The following is a 22,724-nucleotide window of genomic DNA, read 5'->3' as shown; positions in this document are numbered from 1 at the left end:
TCGCAAACCCAAAAGATTAAAAAACTTGGTCCAATTTTACTAAATTAAGATATAAAAATAACTGGAATGAAATAGGCACATGAACAGTGAAAAGCAGGAGGAAAAAGTGAACAAAATCAGAGGAGGAAAAACGAGAAACGCCAGCACATCTCTATCTCTCTCTTTTCCTTTCTCTGCTTTTCATGCCCTTCAAGACTCTTTGAAGCCCAACGCCCTCACTTTCACTGCAAAAGCTAACACCAAAGACCCTAGTTTTTTTTTTTTTATAAAAAATTTCTTCAACCCCGGAATGAAGCCCCACTTATTTATGTTTTTTCATTCATCAGATAAGAGACTTTGTTGTGTGGAAGAGAAGACTTGGGACACTCCATCTCACAACAAACATGGGTCTTCAAAATGTCTCTCAATAATTCAAGTAATCAAAGTAGAAAAAAAAAATTCTTTCAACTATCCATCCTTTGTATAAACACTGTACATTCTTTTTTTTGTTTATTTCCTACACTTATCCACGCATTTTGAATCAAAGCTCAGGGAAACAACACTCCACGTTGTTCCCTCTTCCTATCTCTCCCACCACCATATATTCAAATTCTATTTAGTAGTAACCACAAAAATTTCAACAAGCCCCACCCCATTTCCTAAAACAAAGGAAAGAAAAAACAAATTCCGAACTTCATCCCAATCTTCCATGTACAAGTTTTCCCATCCTTCAGCACACCATCACAATGGCTGTGTTTATAAAATTAAGCCATAAAAAACCCCAATTCCAGGGAACTTCGGTCAGCCATTTGACCGTGGCGAGGCATTTTAACCAGTCAACTCCAAGACCTTTGACAAGGGTTTCAAATTTCACGCATTTTTTTCCTGGATGTTATGAGCAATCAGGCATCTTCACCTTCAGGAAGAGAAATATTCCAGCCTCATTGTTAACCCATCTGCTACCTCTCTTCAATGAATATTCTCCCTACAAAATCACGAAACCTCTTCGAGTATAGCTTTGGATCAACAGCAGAAATTGAAGTAGAGTCAACTTGCAAGGACTTGTAAGCATGCTCAAGCTTTTTGCTGATATCATAATCTTGCAAAATGTCAATAATCCCAAAGTATAGAATGACATCGTAAGTCTCCCCACTGCGATAAGGGGTCAAATGGCTGATTCCAGCAGTAGTGTATTGATCAAAATCACTCCTCCGGGCCACTCGCTCTGCTCTTGCAGGCATATTGGCTCCTAGCCTGATTAATGATTTCCTGAAACAAGAAGAATCCTACTTAATACATGCCATAAAATTTGCAAATATGCATTCACATAAAAGCCAACAGCCTTGAATGGGTTAGTAATGTGACGAAATAGTAAAAAAAAAAAAAACAGCTTGCAATCTTCAAATCACACAGTAACTACAGGCTGGAACTGTGTTTAATTGCCCGAATAAGCTGAATGTGTAGGATAGTTTCAGAAAAATCATGAATCCAGAGAAAGTATGAAACAATCATAATTGACTCGATGAATCTATTGTCAGGCCAAAAATAAATTAGAAATCCGAATTTGAATTAATGAATTGGGACCACAGCCTGCCTGAGCCCCACTAACAACAATAGCCTGCAATACTATATGCCACTGACTTGCTAAAATAATGCAAACTACTTTCAATTATAATAATGAAAAATATCAAATAAAATGAAGAAATTATTAAACATTAATGCCAGAGTTATAACTTAAGATTGCAACTAGCAAGGGCGTACAGGTCACAAACATCTTAGTTTGTGATGCTTTCAAGTCGTAGCATTAGACATGGCTATTATTTTCACGCTGATAGCAGTAGGACCAATTTTGCTCAAAGCACCAATACATCTCTCAAACAAACAATTCTCATTTCACCCTGGTTAATATTGCAAATGACTACGGGAATATGCCAATCCAATTTATCTACGGATCCAGGTGTTATAACAATGCAATCATTTTATAAATTAATAACAAGAATTCCATCAACATCAATTGAAAGGAACTAGAACATATCATCACTACTTACCTTCCAGATTTAACTCGATCTCTATCCTGTAGCTCTGCTTCAAGAAAGCGATAACCACGCATCAACTTTTCATTCTGATAAGTATCCCGATTGCCTAAAGGGAGAAACACATGAAATTTAGAATTTTTGTAACATAAAAACTCTCATAATATGCACTAAAGTGGATGGTGGATCAATACCAGTGCGTAAAAGAAAAGGTGACAATCCCATTTTGTCACACGTATTATCATCACGAAAATGAATGCCAACCAAAAGACTGTAATCCATAATTTTCTCAGCTTCCAAGAACTCACAGTCCCGCTCAATTTGCCTGAACACAATATCAGAGGACTATATAAGCACATACATGTAAAACCCCTAAAAGTTTTCATTGGACAAACAACTAGCATAGCAACATACTTGATGAGTTCGTGGAACCAATTTCTTTGTACACGAAAAACAAAGTTGAGATCAAGGTCCTTGAGGGTGGTTGTTTCATCAATGTCCTCCTCAGGTTTATCTGTGGTGCGACCATGAGAAGATCCTTTCAAATCAAATCGTCTATGAATTGGATATTCAGAGCAGAAAAGATTTCCCATCACAATGAACCGGATCTGATTTTCAACAAACAATAGAAAGTCAAGTACTGAAGCATGGGGCATCCCACCTCCAAACAGCTATAGAAAATATCAACCAATCCCATACCTTCTGGCCTCCAATTGGCTTGACACAGTGCACCCCATAGAATTTCGTCACAAGTGAATTTTCATATCGAGACACATGTTGATAATAACTCCGAAGCATCCGAATAAGCACCTAAAAGTTGAAACCAGAATCAAGAACCAATCAATATATGTACCAAGCAAAAGATTCCTAGTAGCAATATAAGAAGTAGGAACCCATGAATGACCAAACCAATAAAACAGCCCCCCCCCCTCCTCTTTCAAAACCCAAACCCAAGTTGACTGTTTCACCAAAAACATTACTCCCCATAGCCCCGGAGTTAAAAAAAAAAAACAGAGAAACATATTCATTTGGCGGCCAAGGGGAGTGCCAAACTCTCAGCATGCTAATGTGGAATTTAACAAGACATGACTCTACAAGCTTTGAACACATGTATCTAACCTTGACTTCAGATTTCTTCACTGTCTTTATCATGAATCTATCATCCTGGGTCAAGTAGAAGATGCTTCCACTTTTCCCGGGAGACGAAAGCTCCCGAAGAGCATCATTTCCACATATAGCCAACATGTAATCAGCAGGATCCACCTGAAACAGCTTCCTCAAATGCCTACAAATTCAAACCAAAACACAGTCAAAAAAAAAAAAAACATAAACACCCCAAAACACTCAACACACCCCACCACACCATCCAAAACAATCCACACCTAAAAACCACAGGGCAGTAATCCTTCCATCGAAACTCCGCGGACTGATGCGGCGGTGTAAGCTTCGACCCCTCCGTCGGAAACCTAGTCCAGAACTTCTCCTTCGGATCAAAATCACCCTGCTTAAGCTCCCGCAAAATCGAAGCCTCCTTCCCAACAGTGTACCTGCACAAATTAAAAGTTAAAACCCAAAAAGCATCTAAAATTCTCAATAAAATCAAAAACAAAAAGCTCTAGTGCTTCATTCACCTTATCCCCAATTGCAGATTAAGCATCAACTCATAATTCTTATGCCCCTTGGAAACTGTTTCTCCAGGTCTTTTCACCTCGCTCGAGAAACAACAAGGGTTCCTCTTCATCTCTTTCTCTTCACAATCCGACGTCGTTCCGTCGCGGTAAAACATCGACGCCTCCACATTATCGATAATATCGCACGTGATGTCACCGGCTTCACCCTCCGACTCCCAAATACAAATCCTGGGGAAACTCTTATCGCTATTAACGCTCCCTCTTCCTTCAACGGAGAACCGCTTCACGTTAAAATTATCACCCCAGAGCAAACGGTGATGAATCTTCATAACGCCGTTACCCTTGGGGACGCCGTTCTCCCACAGCCCCTCGTAACGGTTTCCGTTTGCCCAGAGTAAAGCTCCCTTGCCGTTAATCACGCCGTTCTTCCACTCCCCGACGTACTCGTTCCCGTTTTTCCAGACGTAACGGCCGTGACCGTCTTGCACGTTGCGCTTCCAGGACCCTTCGTATAAGTCACCGTTAACATAACGCTTCTGCCCGAACCCGTGTTTTCTGTCGGAGCTCCACGACCCGCGGTAGGTGTCGCCGTCGGATCCGACGAAGGTTCCGAACCCTTCCATGCGACCCGATTTGAACTCGCCCTCGTAAGTCGCGCCTGAAGGCCATGAGAATTTGCCTTTTCCAGAGGCTTTTCCGCGCTTCCACTCGCCCTCGTACATGCATCCGTCGGTCCAGAGGTATTTTCCTGATCCGTGCGGGACATTGCCGGAGAAGCTCCCGGCGTAGAAGTCACCATTAGGGAGAACGCGCTCCACGGCGGCGGATCCGGCCGTTGGAGCGGCCGGAGTCACTCGCCGCGTCGTGAAGCCCTGCGACCGGCTTCGGCCGGCAACCACCACCGGCGGCAACGGAGACGCCGTCGCCGTCGCCGGCACGACGTCGCCTTCGCGCATTCTCTTTTTGAACTTTGCGGTTGTGGTGCTAGTGTGAGGTTTTTTGATGGAGAAACTGGAATCAGTGCATTTTCCGAAGGTGCTTAGAATGAGACTCGCATGTGCATTACTTAAGTTGAATCAGTTCAGAGTGTCGCCGGCGGTGAAGTTTCTCTTTCTAGGATCTTGTTTTTGTTTCTCTCTCTCTCTCTCTCTCTCTCACTCTACTTTTTCGCTTTTGTTTTCTCTTTTTGTGCTGTTTGGGGGAAAACGAGTGGGAATCACAGAGAGAGCACAGAAGCGAAGCGGATAGAAAGAAAGAAAGAAAGAGATGTAAGGTCATCGAGTGTAGTATTTTCAATTTTAACCAAAATAAACAAATATTAAATTAAATAAATTTAAATACAAAATTAATTATATCACAGAGTTGACACATCAATGTATAATTATGTCATTATCACCTATTACATCTATTTTAATTAAAAAAATAATTTTTTTAACTTATTCTCCGTTAGTGTTTAGTATAAGAACATGAAAAAATCCTTCAAATTAGCACATCAATAAAACAAATAAAAATATTAAAAATAAAATTTTTTATATTTGAGATCAGAAAAATATTTTTTTTCTTATGTCTAAGACTAGAGTGAGTATTTAATGAAAAAAATCATTTATTTTTATTAAATATAATTTTTTTTGGATCAACGATAATTAATGTGAATTAAAGAAAATCGTATAGTAATTAATTCGATTTTAATTAAGAAAGGAAGAGGGAATAGGAGAGAAAGGAGAAAAGAGAGTGATTAATGAGACAGCTTTGGCTAGGGGCAGTTATTAGTGAGTAATAATTAATTAATTGGGCTAGAAAAGCTTTGTGGCGTAGTGTGACGAATATACCCTCGTCCCCTCTGTAATTCTTTGTCTTAGCCCAACGACAGCGTATCGGTGTCTCAATTGGATCTGGGGTTTTTAATTTCATCGTGACGTAATGGAATCTCCTAGGATTGCTAGCATCTGATTTCTCTCTTTCTTCGAAAATTTTATACCACGATTTCGGGTTCAATTACAACTTTGGAAGGCTAATTTTTTCTTATAGGACAAATTTTATTTAAAACTATTGAAATAATATACTACATATATGTAAATTTGATGTTATTTTTAATTAAAATTAAAATAAATTGAAATTTTCTGAGATTAGTTTTTAATTTTTTTTAATATTAATAATTTGTTAGTATAAAAGTTTTATACATTGATCAATTAAAAATTGTGATAAAAAGTTTATGATTTGATTATAACGTAAAAAAAATTACATTGTTGATACATGTATTATTTATTCTTTCAGTATTTACTAAAATAATTATTGGATTACACTTAAAATTAAGAATTATAATAATTTTCTTGATTGACTACTTATACATTTATATCAAATTAAATAATTGTTTTACTTCTCATCATTAATTTGTCATTCAATAATTGTAACTCTTTATTTTGTTTTTAATGTCATCGTTTACTTACTGATAATAAATGTAATCGTTTTCTCTCTTCTTCTTTTTTCCGATAACCGCTTACTCTCTCTCTCTCTTTTTTGGACAGATGTAAATTACTTTAAAATAAGTAAATGTAAGTTCAGAAACTAATTTATTAAGTGTGGATCTTTTATTTTTTTTATTTTAAGGTTAAATTATAATTTTGATTCTTTTATTTTTAAAAATTTTGATTTTTTTCTTAAAATTTTACTGTAACTTAATTTTTAAACTTTACTATTTTAATTCTTTTATTAATTTTTAGTATTGGTCTTATAATCAATCATCTATTACATTATATAACACATTTAAAATAAGTTTATTAAAATATAAATATGATTATTATTTAATCAAATTAAGTACAAATTAATTAAAAACAAAAAAAATTAAAGGAAATTTGAAAAAAAGAGGGGAAAGAAGGATTGGGGAAGAAGGGGTCTCCAGATTTCTTTTAATTTTTTTTTGTTTTTAATGAATTTTTTCTTAATTTAATTAAACAATAATCATACTAATGTTTTAATAAAATCATTTTAAATGTGTGATGTTATCTGATAGACAGTTAAGTTAACGCTTGACATTAACATAAAGATCAAAATCAATAGTAAAGTTATTAAAGTTCAAGAGATCCAATGTTACAATTTCAGAGGATCAAAATGAAAAATTTATGAAAAAAAGAAAACTAAAATTATAATTTAATTTTTTTTATGAGTGACCTTGTAACTAGCTTAGAAGGAAGAAGTGGCTTCCCATCTTTATGAATATGAAATAAACCAAAAACTTTGGGACAATAATAATCTCTGCCACAATTATAGTGCTGTGTTTGGTCACCACCACGTACCAATCTATTAATTTTCTGTAGAAATCTAGCTTTATCAAATTCTCTTTTTCCCTTTATTTTTTTAATCTCCTTCATCTATTATTAATATATGGATGAATGGCTGAGATATTTTGCTATATTTGCACACCAAATAAAAACACGATATATATCTTGCAAATTGGGGTTTTGTAGAAGAAATGATGAAGTAGTTTTTCTTTCTGCTGTGTTATTATTACTACTATGTTTTAGCAGTTTCTTTAAGCAAGTAACATGAAGCGATTTTGGGAGCAGTAGAAATGAAAATGAAGGATTGAAGGCTAGTTTTAGGTTGTAATTAACTACCTTGAGAAAGTGTAAAATGATACTTGACTTTATGTGAGCTTCGGGAATGGGGGTGGCAAAATGGAATTATAGAGGCATGGACCTATTTCAGTTGCTATGGCCCACTCTCACCTGTGTGTTCTTCAGTCTCTCTCCTGAACACGCCTCTTCTTTCTTTGTCATCATTATTAAAAGTTAAAATAGTGAAAAAAAATTAATCTCATATTTTATGTTTTTTTAAAAAAATTCAGAACATATTATTATTATTATCGACACAGTTATTTCTTATACATAATTTAAATTCTAAACCATTTAATTAAACAACATAAATTATTATTACTTATGATAATCATTTTTAATATTTGAAAGATTAATTTAATAATAAAATCGGATGTCTTTCTTATAGAATTTATCTTATTAATTTAAATTTAAGCTATTAAAACAATAGAAAGAAACCAAATATTGGAATTATAAATATTTAACTGTATACATAACATAATATTAAACTGCTTTCAAGCCATCTAAAGATACATTTGTTCTACCAAAAAAATCTAACAGTTCATTGTATGCGGTAGATGGCAATCTAACAATACATTATACATTGTACGACGGATTAACATGACTTCTCGAGATGAATATTGATATGCATGATCCAATGAATATCACTCAGTTTAACATTTTTTATAATTACATTTTATTTCAAGATGTGGCACATATTAAACTTCATAAAAAAATATTATTCCAGAACACGTAAGACTTATTTTCTTTTAAAATTCCTCTAAATCGGGACTATTAACGTCATATTAATATATAATCTATCATTTAAAAAATACTCATAAATTATAATAAAAACCAATTTTTAAAATTAATGCACGCACAAACTCGCATTACGTGTAAGTTATGTGTCATTTTCACGTGTGTTAAACAACAGTATCCTTCAAATCAACACGCTTCTTTTTCGCAGTTCCCACATGTTTTGGCCTAATTCTTAAAGTTTTTATTTTCCCTATTTTCCCCGAATTCTCCTCATTTCTGAAGTAATAAGCAAAACTTCCAACATGCACGCACGAACTTCTCTGGTAGAAACTCATCAGTAATATCTTAAGGATTGAAATATATAAACGTCACTTTTCTAACTTTACTATTGAGAGTGTATTTAGTGTCGAGAATGAAAATTATTAGTTAAGCTGAAATAATGGCATAATTATTTTATGCATGATGTAATTTTCATATTTGAGATGTTATTTTAAAAAGATAACAGTTATAATTTCCACATTCTTAACATTGATTTCTTTACTTCTCAACAAAATTTCCAAATATCCCTTGATTATCATATTGTGTGTGTTTGGTTTGACTTTAATTAGAAAATTGATTTTAGATTAAATTTTTCTTGTTTGATTTCATGTTATAAAAGATTTTAAAATTACTTTTGGGTCCAGAATTAATCATGTATTGAAGTAATTTTTGATAGTTTTTGTATTGGATAAAAAAATTATAATGAATTTCACTTCTAACTTAAATTTTATAATGAAAACATTTAAACATAAATTAGATTATTCGAAAATCAGTTTTATTTTATAAAATTAATTTTATGAACGGTGATTCAAACATGCACTGCCTTCCTTAAAAAAATAGGGTTATTGATATTGTCTATGCAATGGTAGATATTTACAATGGTGTGCCTTAGCAACTTGTCTATGCAATGGTATATATTTGCAATGGCCTCAGCAACTTGGAAAATATCTATAGTTAGCCAAAATGAGAAATGTAAGTAACAATATATTGAATGGTCTAATAATTTAGATCACCCTCAAGCCTCCAAGTTGCGTTTTATTGCACCTCAGCAACGTGATGGCAATGGTGAGGAGTGAGAAGTGAGAATTCCGTTATGTCTAGTGACAAGTATATATATATCTCAGTCAACCTTCCAAAATATAGGGTCCATAGGCGCAAGAGTCCTAAGTCTGGACCAGTTAAGTCACTGTCTCAAGTGGGCAAATTTCTCGACATAGGTTTTTTTTCGAAACTAATTTTTGATATGAGTCTCTTTTCAAATTATTTTGTGCATGATGTCATTTTTTTACGTAAAAAGCATGTAACTCGCAGAAGCCATTGGCGAGTTTGATCAGCCTTTGACACGTGGCACTAGTCTCACCAGTGCCACTGACGATTTGAGCTCCACGGGACTCGCCAGTTTGACTGACGAGTTGAGTTAGGTAAGCTAACTAGCGTTGTAGAGGGTTGCAGACACGGGACAACTTTTTCAGGTTGGGAATTGCCCGTAGGACTGGCGAGTTGTGCTTTATTTGGAACTGCCAATAACACTGACGATTTGCTCATTGATTAGCTACGGTGTGTTTTTTAAACATTACTCAATTGCCCAGTTTTTATTTCTATCATATTTTGTATATACTGAACATACTCACTTTTGCTCATTCCTCCTCCATTTCTTTGCTATCTTTTTGCCACCAAACACAACGTTAGTATTTTTGCTTATGAAATCACAATATAATTTTAAACATCAATTTGTTTTCGAAACTAATATCTATATTATATTATAAACAGCCAATTTTATATTTCATGCATACTTTAGTATCTTTTAATGTCACACTCAACAAATTTATATTTAAATGTAGAAATAATAAAGCAAAGAAAAATATCATAAGTAAATATAAGCAAACTACAAAAGTTTTTATAATAACTTAGACCCAGTATCTTCGCAAGCATTATTTTTAAAATCCTTTAAAATATCATTGCATGTAGGAAGTCTTTTTTAGAGTTAACTTTTCTACGTGCTTGACCTATAAAAATATTTCCGTTCATAAGTGTGTTTTTCTCTTTATTTTTTTGTGGATTCAATTCATAAATATAATGTTAATAAATGAAAAAAAAATCAAAGCATATGAAAGCGAGATATTTGACTAAAGTGTTGAGAACTTGGCAACACTTCAACACACGTTATATGATGAACGCACAACAAATGTGAAAAGAGGGAGGCTATTTAAAGCTGATGATCTCAACTAATCAATGAGCAAATCGTCAGTGTTACTGGCAGTTCCAAATAAAGTACAACTCGCCAGTTCCACGGGCAATTCCCAACCTGAAAAAGCTGTCCCGTGTCTACAACCCTCTGCAACGCTAGTCAGCTTACCTAGCTCAACTCGCCAGTCAAACTGGTGAGTCCCGTGGAGCTCAAATCGTCAGTAGCACTGGTGAGACCAGTGTCACGTGTCAAAGACTGATCAAACTCGCCAATAATTTCTGCGAGTTGCATGCTTTTTACTTAAAAAAATGATACTATGCAGGAAATAATTTGAAAAAAGATCCATATCAAGAATTAGTTTCGAAAAGTCGAGAGATTTGTCTCTCAAGTGACTACTGTAACTATGGGTTCAGCTCTAGTAGAACTCATATTCCACCCTATTGCGTTGGTTATGGGAGCATTGAGAGCATTTTTTTTGTACTTTCATTAATAAATTCTGCACCTCTCATTTTGTATTTCAAAAAAATTATTTTTGAATACAAATTTATATTTTGAAATCAACATTTCAAAATATAATATAGGTAGGAAGTTCAGGATACAAATAAGGAAATGCAAGATTCAAATGTGGTTGAACCATGCCAAGTCTTGAAAAAAAAATTTTGAAGGGACTAAAATAATCAATGAAAGTATTTTTTTTTTTTAGAAGTAATGTTATAATTACAAAAGATTTATTAATTTTGTTCATGATTAATAATTTTTAGGTAATCTAATTCGGCTGCATTTAGTAGAGTCCCTAAACTGTGTATCCACGGTCAATATAATTTTAAGTTATTTAAGATTAACAAGATAGTTAATTTTTTTTGTAGGAGGTTGATATTCAAATTTAAATCAACAGTAAAGAAATTGTTGCGACACGTTATTTCACACTTGAGTTTGTTAATTAAGGTCAAAATGGACCAATTTGATGGTAAAAAAATTAGTTGAGAGCTAAGTGTTTTAAAAAAAAATTGTCCAAATTTAAACCAGACATTAACATTTTGGAATTATGTGTATATATATGTGAAAGTTGGAAGGCACACAATCTTTATTTTAATACCAAAATGCACGTATAAAATAAAATTAAGAGTCTCGATGAACTTTTCTTAAAAAATTAACCAAATGTCGATTTCAAAAAGAGGCTCAATTGAAATGATCATGTGCCTCATACGCTCACATCAAATCAATATGAATAAATCTATAAGAATGAGGGACTTTCCAAGGATGAACAATATTGTGTTGCCGTTTGGTCCAATGTGACGATGGCCTCGAAGCTCCAACTTATAAAGACTGATTATATTCTCTACGTATTTATGGATATGAATATATGTAATAATTCAATTATAAGTGATTTTTAAAGAAGTTTAATAAGCATGTATTTTAATGTAAAATAATTTATATTGTCATTTAAATATAAACCATATTTTATATATAATTTTGTCCCTCGAGTAAAATTATTCTTTAATTCAATAAATTAAAGAATATTCATGATCTTTAACTAAGAAAAAAAATAGTATAAAAAATCTTTATATTAACAAATGACCATGCATGTGTTATTTTAATTTTTAAAATTGTATATACCTAGATCGGATTGGAGCTGGTACGACCTATGTATATGTATTATGTCCCGTCAACAATAGGAAACGAACGTATCCAACATACTATAAACCAAACCATATCCTATTGCATCAATACCAATCCAATCTGAGGCAAAAATGACAGGATTAAAGGAAACATTGTTATAAAACAACCTGGCACATAAAGAGTCAGTTAATAAAACTCAATCACTCTCCGAGATCATGGGAGTGTGATGGGATATTTCGACATGTCATAAATGCATTGAACAAGAAAGATAAGAGGGTGAAAGGAATCCCTTCCAAGGATAAATAATCTTCTCTTTTACCTAAGAAGACGAGTTAAACAATTCGGCAAATTTACGTAAGGGGGCTTATTTTAAAAACTATTTACGTATAAGGGTTTGTTTTAAAACTAATGACGGAGGGGGTCGGTTTTTAGGCGGAAAACGCCATTGCCACTGACGGCAAGGCTCAACCCGCCATTGCCAGTGGCGGCAAAGCAGGAGAGAGGGGTGTATCGCCCCTGCTAGTGGCGACATAGGCGTGTATCGCCCCTGCTAGTGGCGACATAGGCCACGTAGGAGTGAGAAGTGGGACTCGCCCATCGTAATGGCGAGATAGGAGTGAGAAGTGGGGCTAGAGGCTTGCCGCCAGAGGGTCTGGCGGGATTGGCAGTGCAGTGGGACTCGCCCAGGGTGCTGGCGAGACAGCCATGTCACGTGAACCAACTTTTCAGGCTTGCAGGGCTTGTTTCTGCTCTCCATTGTTTAGGGATGCAGCATAGCGTTTAGGGATGCAGAGAGCTTTTGACCATTGTATACGCTTTTTTCCTATAAAATAAGTTGAACGTAAACTTTGGATTCACATTTCTTTTCTTCTACTACCTTTCTTTTCTCCATTCTTGAGTGTTCTGCGTGCTTGCTGTTGGTGCTTGCTGTTGGTGCTTGCTCTTGCTGAGTTTTTTTCTTCCATAGTTCATAATTCCTAATTAGCTGGTAAGTGATTTTCTTAAATAACAGGTTAGCTAGATAAGTGATTTATATATTCTGTTTGTTAATATTTTTAAAATAATAGGTTAGCTAGATAAGTATTGTAAGTTTAGGTTAATTAAGATTAATAGGTATTGTAAGGTTAGGTTAGTTAGTATTATTAATAAATTAATAAGTATGCTGTTATTTGTTATTAATTTTTATGTAGTAACATATATTTGAAGAGTAGGTTAGGTTAGTTAGTATAAAAATATTATTTAGTTTGTAGTATATATTTTTAGATTTGTAATATATATTTGAAGGTTAGTTTGTATAAAAATAAGTATGCTGTTATTAGTTTGTAGTATATATTTGAAGGTTAGTTTGTAGTATATATATGATATTTTAGTAAGCCACAGCCAAACGTTCCGACACACTTAATATTAGCCTTAGAAATATTAGGCACACACTTAATATTAGATAAGGTAGAAATATTATGTATAAATTAATATTAGCATACATATTTATAAATTTTAGGTAGACATAAATTTTTAGTTTTTATAATATTAAGCATGTTACACGTAAATAAATAATTCTAATATTAGAGATGCGTAAATTTGTTTTATTAGTGTTATATTTTTGTGTCTTATATATTTTTGTATGTTATATATAGATAGTATAGTTTTAAATAAATGAATTAATAAGTTAATATTGTTTGAGTTAATAATTTTTACTTTTTAGTTTTTAGTTATATATATATATATATGATCACTGTTAGTTTTAGTTTGTAGGTTAATATTAATTGTTTTAGAAAATTTATGTTATTAAATATATGATAGATTGTACATTATTATATTTTTTGTATATATATTTTTAAATAATTTTTTGCATTTCAATATTTGTTTGTATTATAAATAATTTGTTAGTCCATATTTTATTCAATTATTTTTTTTAATTGTAGAAAAAAAATTATTTATTTAAAGTTTTGTTCACTTGTATTTTAATTTATGTATAGAATATATTAAAAATTGGCGAGTTTGATTTTTTTCAAATTTATTGTTAGATATTTATTAATGTTTTTATAAATGTGTGTAGTTTAATTTAATTTATATTATCTACAAATAATGTATTATATTTTTTTTTTTTGTAGTAGCAATGGCATCTTCATCATCATCTTCATCACATGTTAACATTAAGTCTGGTCCCATCGATGCTAATGTATTATGGATGCAACCTAAACATGTTTCAGAACATGTTTGGAATGGGGAAGAAGATAGGAAATTACATATCAGACGAGCTGTCCCCACGTATCAAGGGGAAGAACAAATTCCTGAGCAAATTTTTCCTTTTCTTCTACAATCTGGTTTCGCCTGGATTATCAAGATGGGGTACTTAAAAATAAATGCCTCATTAATTAGTGCTCTGATTGAAAGATGGAGGCCAGAAACACATACCTTTCACATGAGATGCGGAGAATGTACTATTACTCTCCAAGACGTCTCTGTATTGTTAGGTATAAGTGTGGATGGTTTACCATTAATCGGTCCAACAAATCTTGATTGGGCTGATTTATGTGAGGAATTATTGGGAGTCAGACCACAAGAAGATGAAATTAGAGGTAGTGTGGTTAAATTAAGTTGGCTGGCTCACCATTTTGCCCAAATAAATAATGACGACGACGAAGAACAAGTAAGAAGGTTTGCCCGTGCATGGATATTGAGATTCATTGGAGGTGTCTTGTTCGTTGATAAAAGCAGTAACAAAGTTTCGCTAAGATACCTTCAATTTTTACGTGACTTTGAAGAATGTGGCAGATATGCATGGGGAGCTGCCGTACTTGGTTTTCTATACAGAGAGATGTGCAATGCCACCGATTATAAAACTAAATCAATCGGAGGTATGTGCATCTTACTACAAATGTGGGCATGGGAACGATGTCCAACCTTGGCTCCAAAGAGGACTCCTTCCCAAGTAGAAAATACACCACTGGGGCATAGGTTAGTAATTTTTAGCAGCGTCTTTCATTTCAATAGAATAAATGGTTTTAGCATATATTAAATTTTAATCTTTGTAGGTGGCTGCGACGTGGAAACCAACATATCGGCAATGATGATGTGAGAGTTTTTCGTCGCAAGTTAGATATTATGAAACGTCATGAGGTAAGAAGATGTTATTCTATTTGTAAAATAAAAAATTATATGTGTTATTTTACTAAAATGTTCATAACTATGTTGTTATATGCAGTTTGTGTGGGAGCCGTACCCATCAACCGTAATATCACTGTTGCCTCCCGTTTGTTTAGTCGGAAGTCTCGCGTGGTACGCGGTGGTGCCACTAATTTGTTTCCAAGTCATTGAGTGGCACCAACCGGACAGAGTATTGAGACAATTTGGGATGCAACAGCCAATTCCAGAGTCTCCTTCACAACCCTTAAACATTCATGGCATAACATTGAAAGGGAAACATGACGAAAATTGGGGGCAATTGTTCGCCCCAATGATTGATCAGTGGAATAATCGCCATGCATTTAGGGTCGACGCTTATCCCCGACAAGAAGGCCTATTGAGTTTTAACTCGGACTACATGGTCTGGTATAGGCGAAAGACAAAGATGTTTGTTGACCCAGCAAATGCAAAGACGGCTACATTGGTATTTTTAAATTTTTTTCAAATTTTAACTTGAACTTTTATTTAATGATGGCCATTAATTTTCTTACCCTTATAAATGCAGGGGGAAGTTGCGGAGGCATTACAATACATGGTGTCTCCTCAAGGGAGGAATACATGCACATTTGATGATCTCGTGCCTTATGTGGAAAAAATTACAATTTTATCCGAAGAGCAAGAGAGAGTCACTGAGCCAGTGTCACATGGTCCCGCATCAGAGCGTCAATTTCCTGCACAACAGTTTCACATGCTTCAGTCAAGTATTGAAACTCAGGGGATAGACAGAAGAAGGGACATTGTTGAAGCGGAAGAATATTCCCAACAAATGGCGGAGCGTGGCCATGGAATGTATTACACGCCACAAACATTTGCTGAGTATCCGACCCAGATGTATCAATATCCTTTTCAGGGTCATCACACTGATACTTCTGCAAGCCAGCAATCGTTCGGTGGTGTTGCGGAAACACAAGCTCATTTTTCATGGCCCACAATGACCCCTTCACAGCAATATCATGGCCCAATTCCAACACCTAATGCCCCGTTAGGAACACAATGGAATGTACCGGGACAAATACCTAATACGGGTGACTTATTCGGTGTTGATTTGCGGCACGCATTTTCTGCGGAGGCTGACGAAGAAGAAGCGGGGAGGCATCGGGGCAGAAGAAATCCTGATCGCCAAGCACGAAGATGGGATCGACCATGTGGCACATCCTCACGACATCACGGACACCAAAATGAATGATTTGCATGTCTTCGTTTATTAAGCCTTTGTTGTATATTTGTAATTTGACATTCATGGCGTAATGTATGATATTCAGTTTATTAAGGCTTACTTATGGATAATATTTATGTCGCGTATCAAACTATAATAATCAATGAACCGTAAACCAAATAAAACTCAAAAACTAACCCCTAAAATAAAAAACCTAACCCTAACCCTAAAAAATAAGAACTAACCCTAACCCCTAAAGTAAAAAACTAACCCTAACCCCTCACATGTTCAGAACTAAACCCTAACCCTAAAATAAAAAACCTAGCCCTAACCCCTAAAATAAAAAACTAACCATAACCCCTAACATGTTCAGAACTAAACCCTAACCCTAAAATAAAAAAACCTAACCCTAACACTAAAAAATAAGATCTAACCCTAACCCCTAAAATAAAAATATAACCCTAACCCCTAACATGTTCAGAACTAAACCCTAACCCTAAAATAAAAAAACCTAACCCTAACACTAAAAAATAAGATCTAACCCTAACCCCTAAAATAAAAATATAACCCTAACCCCTAACATGTTCAGAACTAAACCCTAACCATAAAATAAAAAACCTAGCCCTAACCCTAAAAAATAAGATCTAACCCTAACCCCTAAAATAAAAATATAACCCTAACCCCTAACATGTTCAGAACTAAACCCTAACCCTAAAATAAAAAACCTAGCCCTATCCCTAAAAAATAAGATCTAACCCTAACCCCTAAAATAAAAATATAACCCTAACCCCTAACATGTTCAGAACTAAACCCTAACCCTAAAATAAAAAACATAGGCCTATCCCTAAAAAATAAGATCTAACCCTAACCCCTAAAATAAAAATATAACCCTAACCCCTAACATGTTCAGAACTAAACCCTAACCCTAAAATAAAAAACCTAGCCCTATCCCTAAAAAATAAGATCTAACCCTAACCCCTAAAATAAGAACTAAGCCTAACCCTAAAAAATAAGAACTAAACCCTTACCGTTTAAAAAAATAAAGTTTATTTCAACTTCTAAATGTAATTTTATTTCATTAGAAGTACACATTAAAAAAACGAAATTTTATTTCAACTTCTAAATGTAATTTTATTTCATTAGAAGTACACATTAAAAAAAAACAAATTTTATTTCAACTTCTAAATGTAATTTTATCTCATTAGAAGTACACATTAAAAAAAACAAATTTTATTTCAACTTCTAAATGTAATTTTATTTCATTAGAAGTACACATTAAAAAAAACAAATTTTATTTCAACTTCTAAATGTAATTTTATTTCATTAGAAGTACACATTAAAAAAAACAAATTTTATTTCAACTTCTAAATGTAATTTTATTTCATTAGAAGTACACATTAAAAAAAACAAATTTTATTTCAACTTCTAAATGTAATTTTATTTCATTAGAAGTACACATTAAAAAAAACAAATTTTATTTCAACTTCTAAATGTAATTTTATTTCATTAGAAGTAACCCCTAAATCATAAAAAAACTTAGCCCTAACCCCTCAAAAATAAGAACTACACCCTAACCCTTCAAATAAAAAAATTAACCCTAACCACTAAAATAAAAAAATTCCCCCTAAACCCAAAAATAAACAACCTTAGCCCTAACCCCAACAAATAAAAAATAAGGCCTAACCCTACCCCATACAATTATAAAATTAACCCTAACCCTAAAATAAAAAACTTAGCCCTAACCATAAAATAAAAAGAACTTAGCCCTCACCCTTCAAATAAAAAACTAAGACAAAATACTTAGACACTAACGTTTCTAACTAACGATCAACACCAATGTCACTCAACCTCGATTGATCCACTCCATTTATTTCAACTTCTAAATGTAATTTTATTTCATTAGAAGCACACATTCAACAAAAAGTAACTGACGATTTCATTGAAGACCAACAAGTAAATACATTGAACAAAACCTAAAGCAATACAAGTCAGGCATGTAACATACATAAATCAATTAAATGAATTACTCCCACGGTCAGATTGCATTGGACATCGACGCCTATTGTGCCCTTCAGCTCCACATCTACTACATTTTTGTCGGTGGTCAGATGGTTCGACCCAATCCATCTCATTCCTTATCCTTGTTGATTTTGGCCGACCTTTCGCACGAATTGTAGTTGGGTCAGGGATTAGTGTCCATGCCTCATCAGAAGGAGGAATTGCCGCTTCATTCCCAAGAGGCCACCACTGTGCGGAGTATGCTTTTAAGATGTGCTCATTGGTGTAAACAACATCTATATATTGGTAGTAGTTCATGCTCACGTAACCACAAGCTGCAATAATGTGTGAACATGGATAGTGAAGCGCAGAATACCTTCCGCATTGACAGTAATGGCCATTCAAGTTAACTGCCCATTTTTGTCCGCCACGTTGCGTTATAGGATTGAAGGTCTCCTCTACTTCAAACCTTGTCGAGTGGATATCATACACGCGAACGATGTGCGAACAAGCTTGTTCTTGATTTTTCCTAAGTTCTGTAACAAGCTTAGAACAATAAACTTGGCCTTCTCTTAATTGTCTTTGGGCTTGGCGACCACGATCAATAAAGTACTTTCGGCACCTACTATATGTTGACTTCACCAACGCTGTTATTGGAATGCTGCGACAATCTTTCAACACCTTATTCACACATTCTGATAAGTTGGTTGTCATGTGACCATATCGTCGTCCAGATGTATCGTAAGCCATGCTCCATTTTTCCTTTGAGATTCGATCAATCCATCTTGCTATAGCTGGACTCAATTGACGAAATTTTTCTAAGTTTTGATCAAACACATGCTTGCAAGGAGTGTACGCTGCATCAAATTTGTTATCATCAACAGTTGTACGTAGACATGAAACTCAAATTAAATTAATGTATAAAATAAACCTTACCCAATTTCTTGAACATCTCTTTTTGTTTCGCGTTGTTGAATTTGCGATTGAAATTGCTGGCTATGTGTCGGACGCAGTACACATGATAGCCGTGGGGAGGTTGCCAACCAAGTGCTTCATTAGCGACAGCAGACTTTATACTCGCGTGACGATCAGATATTAGACAAATTCCATTCTTATCTGTGACGTGTTCACGCAAGTGGGCCAAAAACCATGACCATGCTGTTAGCGTCTCGCCTTCGACCACGGCGAATGCTAGAGGAAGAACACCACCATTTCCATCTTGCGATGTGGCCATTAATAGGGTCCCACGGTATTTGCCGTATAAATGTGTGCCGTCAACTTGTATGATTGGCTTACAGTACTTAAAAGCCTCCTTGCATTGACCAAATGTCCAAAATACTCTATGAAATTGACGATGTTCGCGACTCACCCTATTGCCAACAATAAAATCGTCATGTAGTATTTGAAAGTAAGAGCCAGGAGAATGATTTTGCATGTGTGTTAGCCATGACGAGAGTTTCGCATACGACTCTTCCCAATCGCCATATTCAATTGCAATCGCCTTTTGTTTGGCCATCCATGCTTTTCTGTATGAAACCTTATAGGAAAATTCACTATTTATCCTTTCTTGAATCAAAGAAATTTTTATTGATGGATCTTCTCTGATCATGCCTGTAATTCAAATAAGTAAATAAAATTACAAATTAAAATAACAAATAACACAAAAGTAGGATAATATGAACATAAAAAACGTACCTACTACGCAAGTCGCAATTAAATTTGAATCAAGCTTCTCATGGTCTTGTGGTCATAGTCATATTTAGACATGTGTGCGGTCCACCCCATTGTGTCACTTTCCATGCATCAGTTTTTTTGGATAAAATTGCCCTCATATAAAAAGGGCAAGGAGACTCTTCGGTGTTGTTGGGGCAGCAAACGATATATTTGTGTGATTTCGTTTCAACAACCTTAAAACTTTGATGCACCTTCATCACATATTGTTTGAGTGCATTTTTGACTGCATCTTTACTGTCAAAATCCATGCCAACATATAATTCTTGTCCAACATTAAAAGTCGTTGGCATGTCTAGACCACAAATGTCCTCCTCGTCCGGATGACTCCAGTTGATATTATTATAATGGCTAGCATCATTCCAAAATGGATTTTGAATTTCTGGTACACCTAATAATTTATAAAATAAAATCACGTCAACAAACTACTCCTATTTAATTACCATTAAATACAATTCTCATAAAAAGATAGATGTATTCAACTAATTTTGTATTTCACAAACATTTACCTTCGCTTGGGTGAACAATTGAAACTGGTTCAACGATGTCAGTGACTTCATCGTCTGTATGAGATATTCCATCATCACTATCATCTTCATCGAAAGACTCTTCAACGTATGAGTTAGATGCAAGATAATCATCATCATCATCATCATCATCTTCATCAACATGTAAATTGCTTATATTTTTGGCAGTTCCGACTCATAATGAGATACATTACGTCCACATGACGTAACAGAATTTGCAGCATGAAACATAGAACCACCAGCAACATCCTTTTCTACGTACAACTCTAGAACTGACATTTGTTGTTGTTGTTGAAAACTTTCGATCATAGTTTCAACATCTTCGTCATCACAAATTTGCAACGCAACATATTTTCCTGAAACTAAAAATCTACAACTTATAGTAGAAATAATTTCATTATTTTCTAACTTTACCTTATCTCCAATTTTTTTTTCAAAGCATTGAAACTAATTCCGCGTTTAATCTGAATGGCCTTTTTACTGCCTTCAAATATTACACCATCATTGTCTTCAAATACTCTTCCATTGAAATACAACACTGTAATAATTGAATTCATGATATACCTACATCAACAAAATTCAAAATAAATAATCATAACAACAGTCTTTTTAAAATAAATAAGTGTATCTGCTTGCTGCATCTACTAAATTAAATTTAAACTTAAACTTGGGATACAAATTAAAATAAGTAAACATTATTAAAAAATTACTTCAACGTAAAAAACCTAATTACAAATTGGCTTAAACTTCACGTGTTAAAATTTGTTTCTAAATAAAACAATTATTACTTCAATTAACTATTTTGTGAATCATAAAAATAAAAAAAATTATTTGCTTCTTCTAGTAAACTTAAATAAACATTGAGACGTCATTCTAACAAAAAAAAAACAAAATTACTCATACGTCAAATTAAATAATTCAAAAAAAATTCCTTCAAAAACTTAAAGACTCACATATAATATTTATAACCGGAAGGGTCACAAGTCAAATTTCTTCTAAGCCACAAAAACCATGAACAAAGAGGATTACAAATAATTAGTCATACTAATTTTAAAAAAAAATTCTAATTAAAAAAAATTCACTTAAACTTTACCTTCAAATTTTAGTCTAACAAATCAAATTATTATTTCAATTAAATATTTGTCAATGATACAAATATAAACTATTTATTTGCTTGCTCTATTAAACTTAAACTACACATTCATACTTTATTCTAAAAAAAATTAATCTAATTAAATAATTTATGAAAAATTCTTCAACTTTACCAAAAATTTCAGACACAAAATAAAAGGATTATAAATGAAAGGATTACACTTAAAAAAATTTTAGACGGAACATAATTAAAATTACAATTTTTTACACGGAACATAATTAAAATTACAAATTTTTTATTAACTTATACTATATTTTATAATTAAAATTACAATTTTTTGTTGTTAACTTATACTATATTTTATCACAAGTAAAATGAAACTTCGTTTTTAACTCTAAACAAACCAGAAAATAGTTAAGAAATAGCATCTAATTAGTTTTTGTCTTAAATTAAATTATATTTCAAATAATACCAAAACAATTCTATATGTCAAATACGGAAATTAAATTCATTCACAAAAACAGTTAAAAAAAGGCTTACAAATAATTACTGTTAATAATTTCTAAATTAAAAATCTAATTTACAAAATTAATGCAATTTGACCTCCAAATTTTATTACTTCAAAATAAAAAATTTATACATGACAAATAAACAAAACTAAATAAGACTTATTTAAATAAATATAAAATACTTACTATACAATCAACAAATTTCAAACTTCAAACGAACCTCTTTCTTCCTCTCTTCAGTTTCTTACTCTCTTTCACTATGAAATTTTGCAAGTATTCAATGTCATTGCAAGTGTTCTATTTAAACAAAATTTACAAGAAGAAAGCTGAAGCTATCTCTTAATTTACACGCCATTAAACTGTATGCATGTGGATATGGTGTAGCATCTCTGAACCCCTAACCTGTGAACATTTACAGCTAGTTATAAGCCCTATTTCAGACCTTATGTTTAGTCTCATCATGAACAAGGAGAGCATGCGCAACCTGTGAACATCTACAGCTAGCTTTAAACCCTATTTCAGACCTTATGTTTAGTCTCATCATGAACAAGAAGAGCATCTGCAACTTCATACGTTGAGTATCATGCAACTGCTTTATTTAAACAAAATTTACAACAACAAAGCAATGCATGTGCCTCTGAACACCGAAATGAACAGCGCCAATCCCGCCAGAAGGGCTAGCGGC

The 22,724-nt window shown here is 33.6% G+C and overlaps 3 protein-coding genes across 3 annotated transcripts; 1 reads left to right on the top strand and 2 right to left on the bottom strand.

Moving 5' to 3' along the window:
- Window positions 1-438: 438 nt before the first annotated feature.
- Window positions 439-4,909, bottom strand: LOC100810432 (phosphatidylinositol 4-phosphate 5-kinase 1). Its single transcript, XM_003543736.5, has 8 exons — window positions 3,644-4,909; window positions 3,395-3,559; window positions 3,132-3,297; window positions 2,712-2,822; window positions 2,427-2,620; window positions 2,207-2,337; window positions 2,028-2,121; window positions 439-1,248 (listed from the first exon to the last, which is right to left on the bottom strand). The coding sequence occupies exons 1-8, from the start codon at window positions 4,597-4,599 to the stop codon at window positions 939-941; spliced, it is 2,127 nt and encodes a 708-aa protein (XP_003543784.1). The 5' UTR covers window positions 4,600-4,909; the 3' UTR covers window positions 439-938.
- A 9,117-nt stretch (window positions 4,910-14,026) lies between these two features.
- LOC102660130 (serine/threonine-protein phosphatase 7 long form homolog) lies at window positions 14,027-15,482 on the top strand. Its single transcript, XM_014766231.3, has 3 exons — window positions 14,027-14,797; window positions 14,875-14,959; window positions 15,045-15,482. The coding sequence occupies exons 1-3, from the start codon at window positions 14,028-14,030 to the stop codon at window positions 15,480-15,482; spliced, it is 1,293 nt and encodes a 430-aa protein (XP_014621717.2). The 5' UTR covers window position 14,027.
- A 4,037-nt stretch (window positions 15,483-19,519) lies between these two features.
- LOC106795628 (uncharacterized) lies at window positions 19,520-22,451 on the bottom strand. The gene is made up of 4 exons (XM_041007926.1): window positions 22,442-22,451; window positions 20,420-20,611; window positions 20,057-20,301; window positions 19,520-19,549 (listed from the first exon to the last, which is right to left on the bottom strand). Exons 1-4 carry the CDS (start codon window positions 22,449-22,451, stop codon window positions 19,520-19,522), a joined length of 477 nt encoding a protein of 158 aa, XP_040863860.1.
- Between the last annotated feature and the right edge of the window lie 273 nt (window positions 22,452-22,724).

Source organism: Glycine max, chromosome 13, assembly GCF_000004515.6.
Source record: "Glycine max cultivar Williams 82 chromosome 13, Glycine_max_v4.0, whole genome shotgun sequence".
Taxonomy (NCBI): domain Eukaryota; kingdom Viridiplantae; phylum Streptophyta; class Magnoliopsida; order Fabales; family Fabaceae; genus Glycine; species Glycine max.
This window is presented reverse-complemented; position numbering and strand designations above follow the sequence as displayed.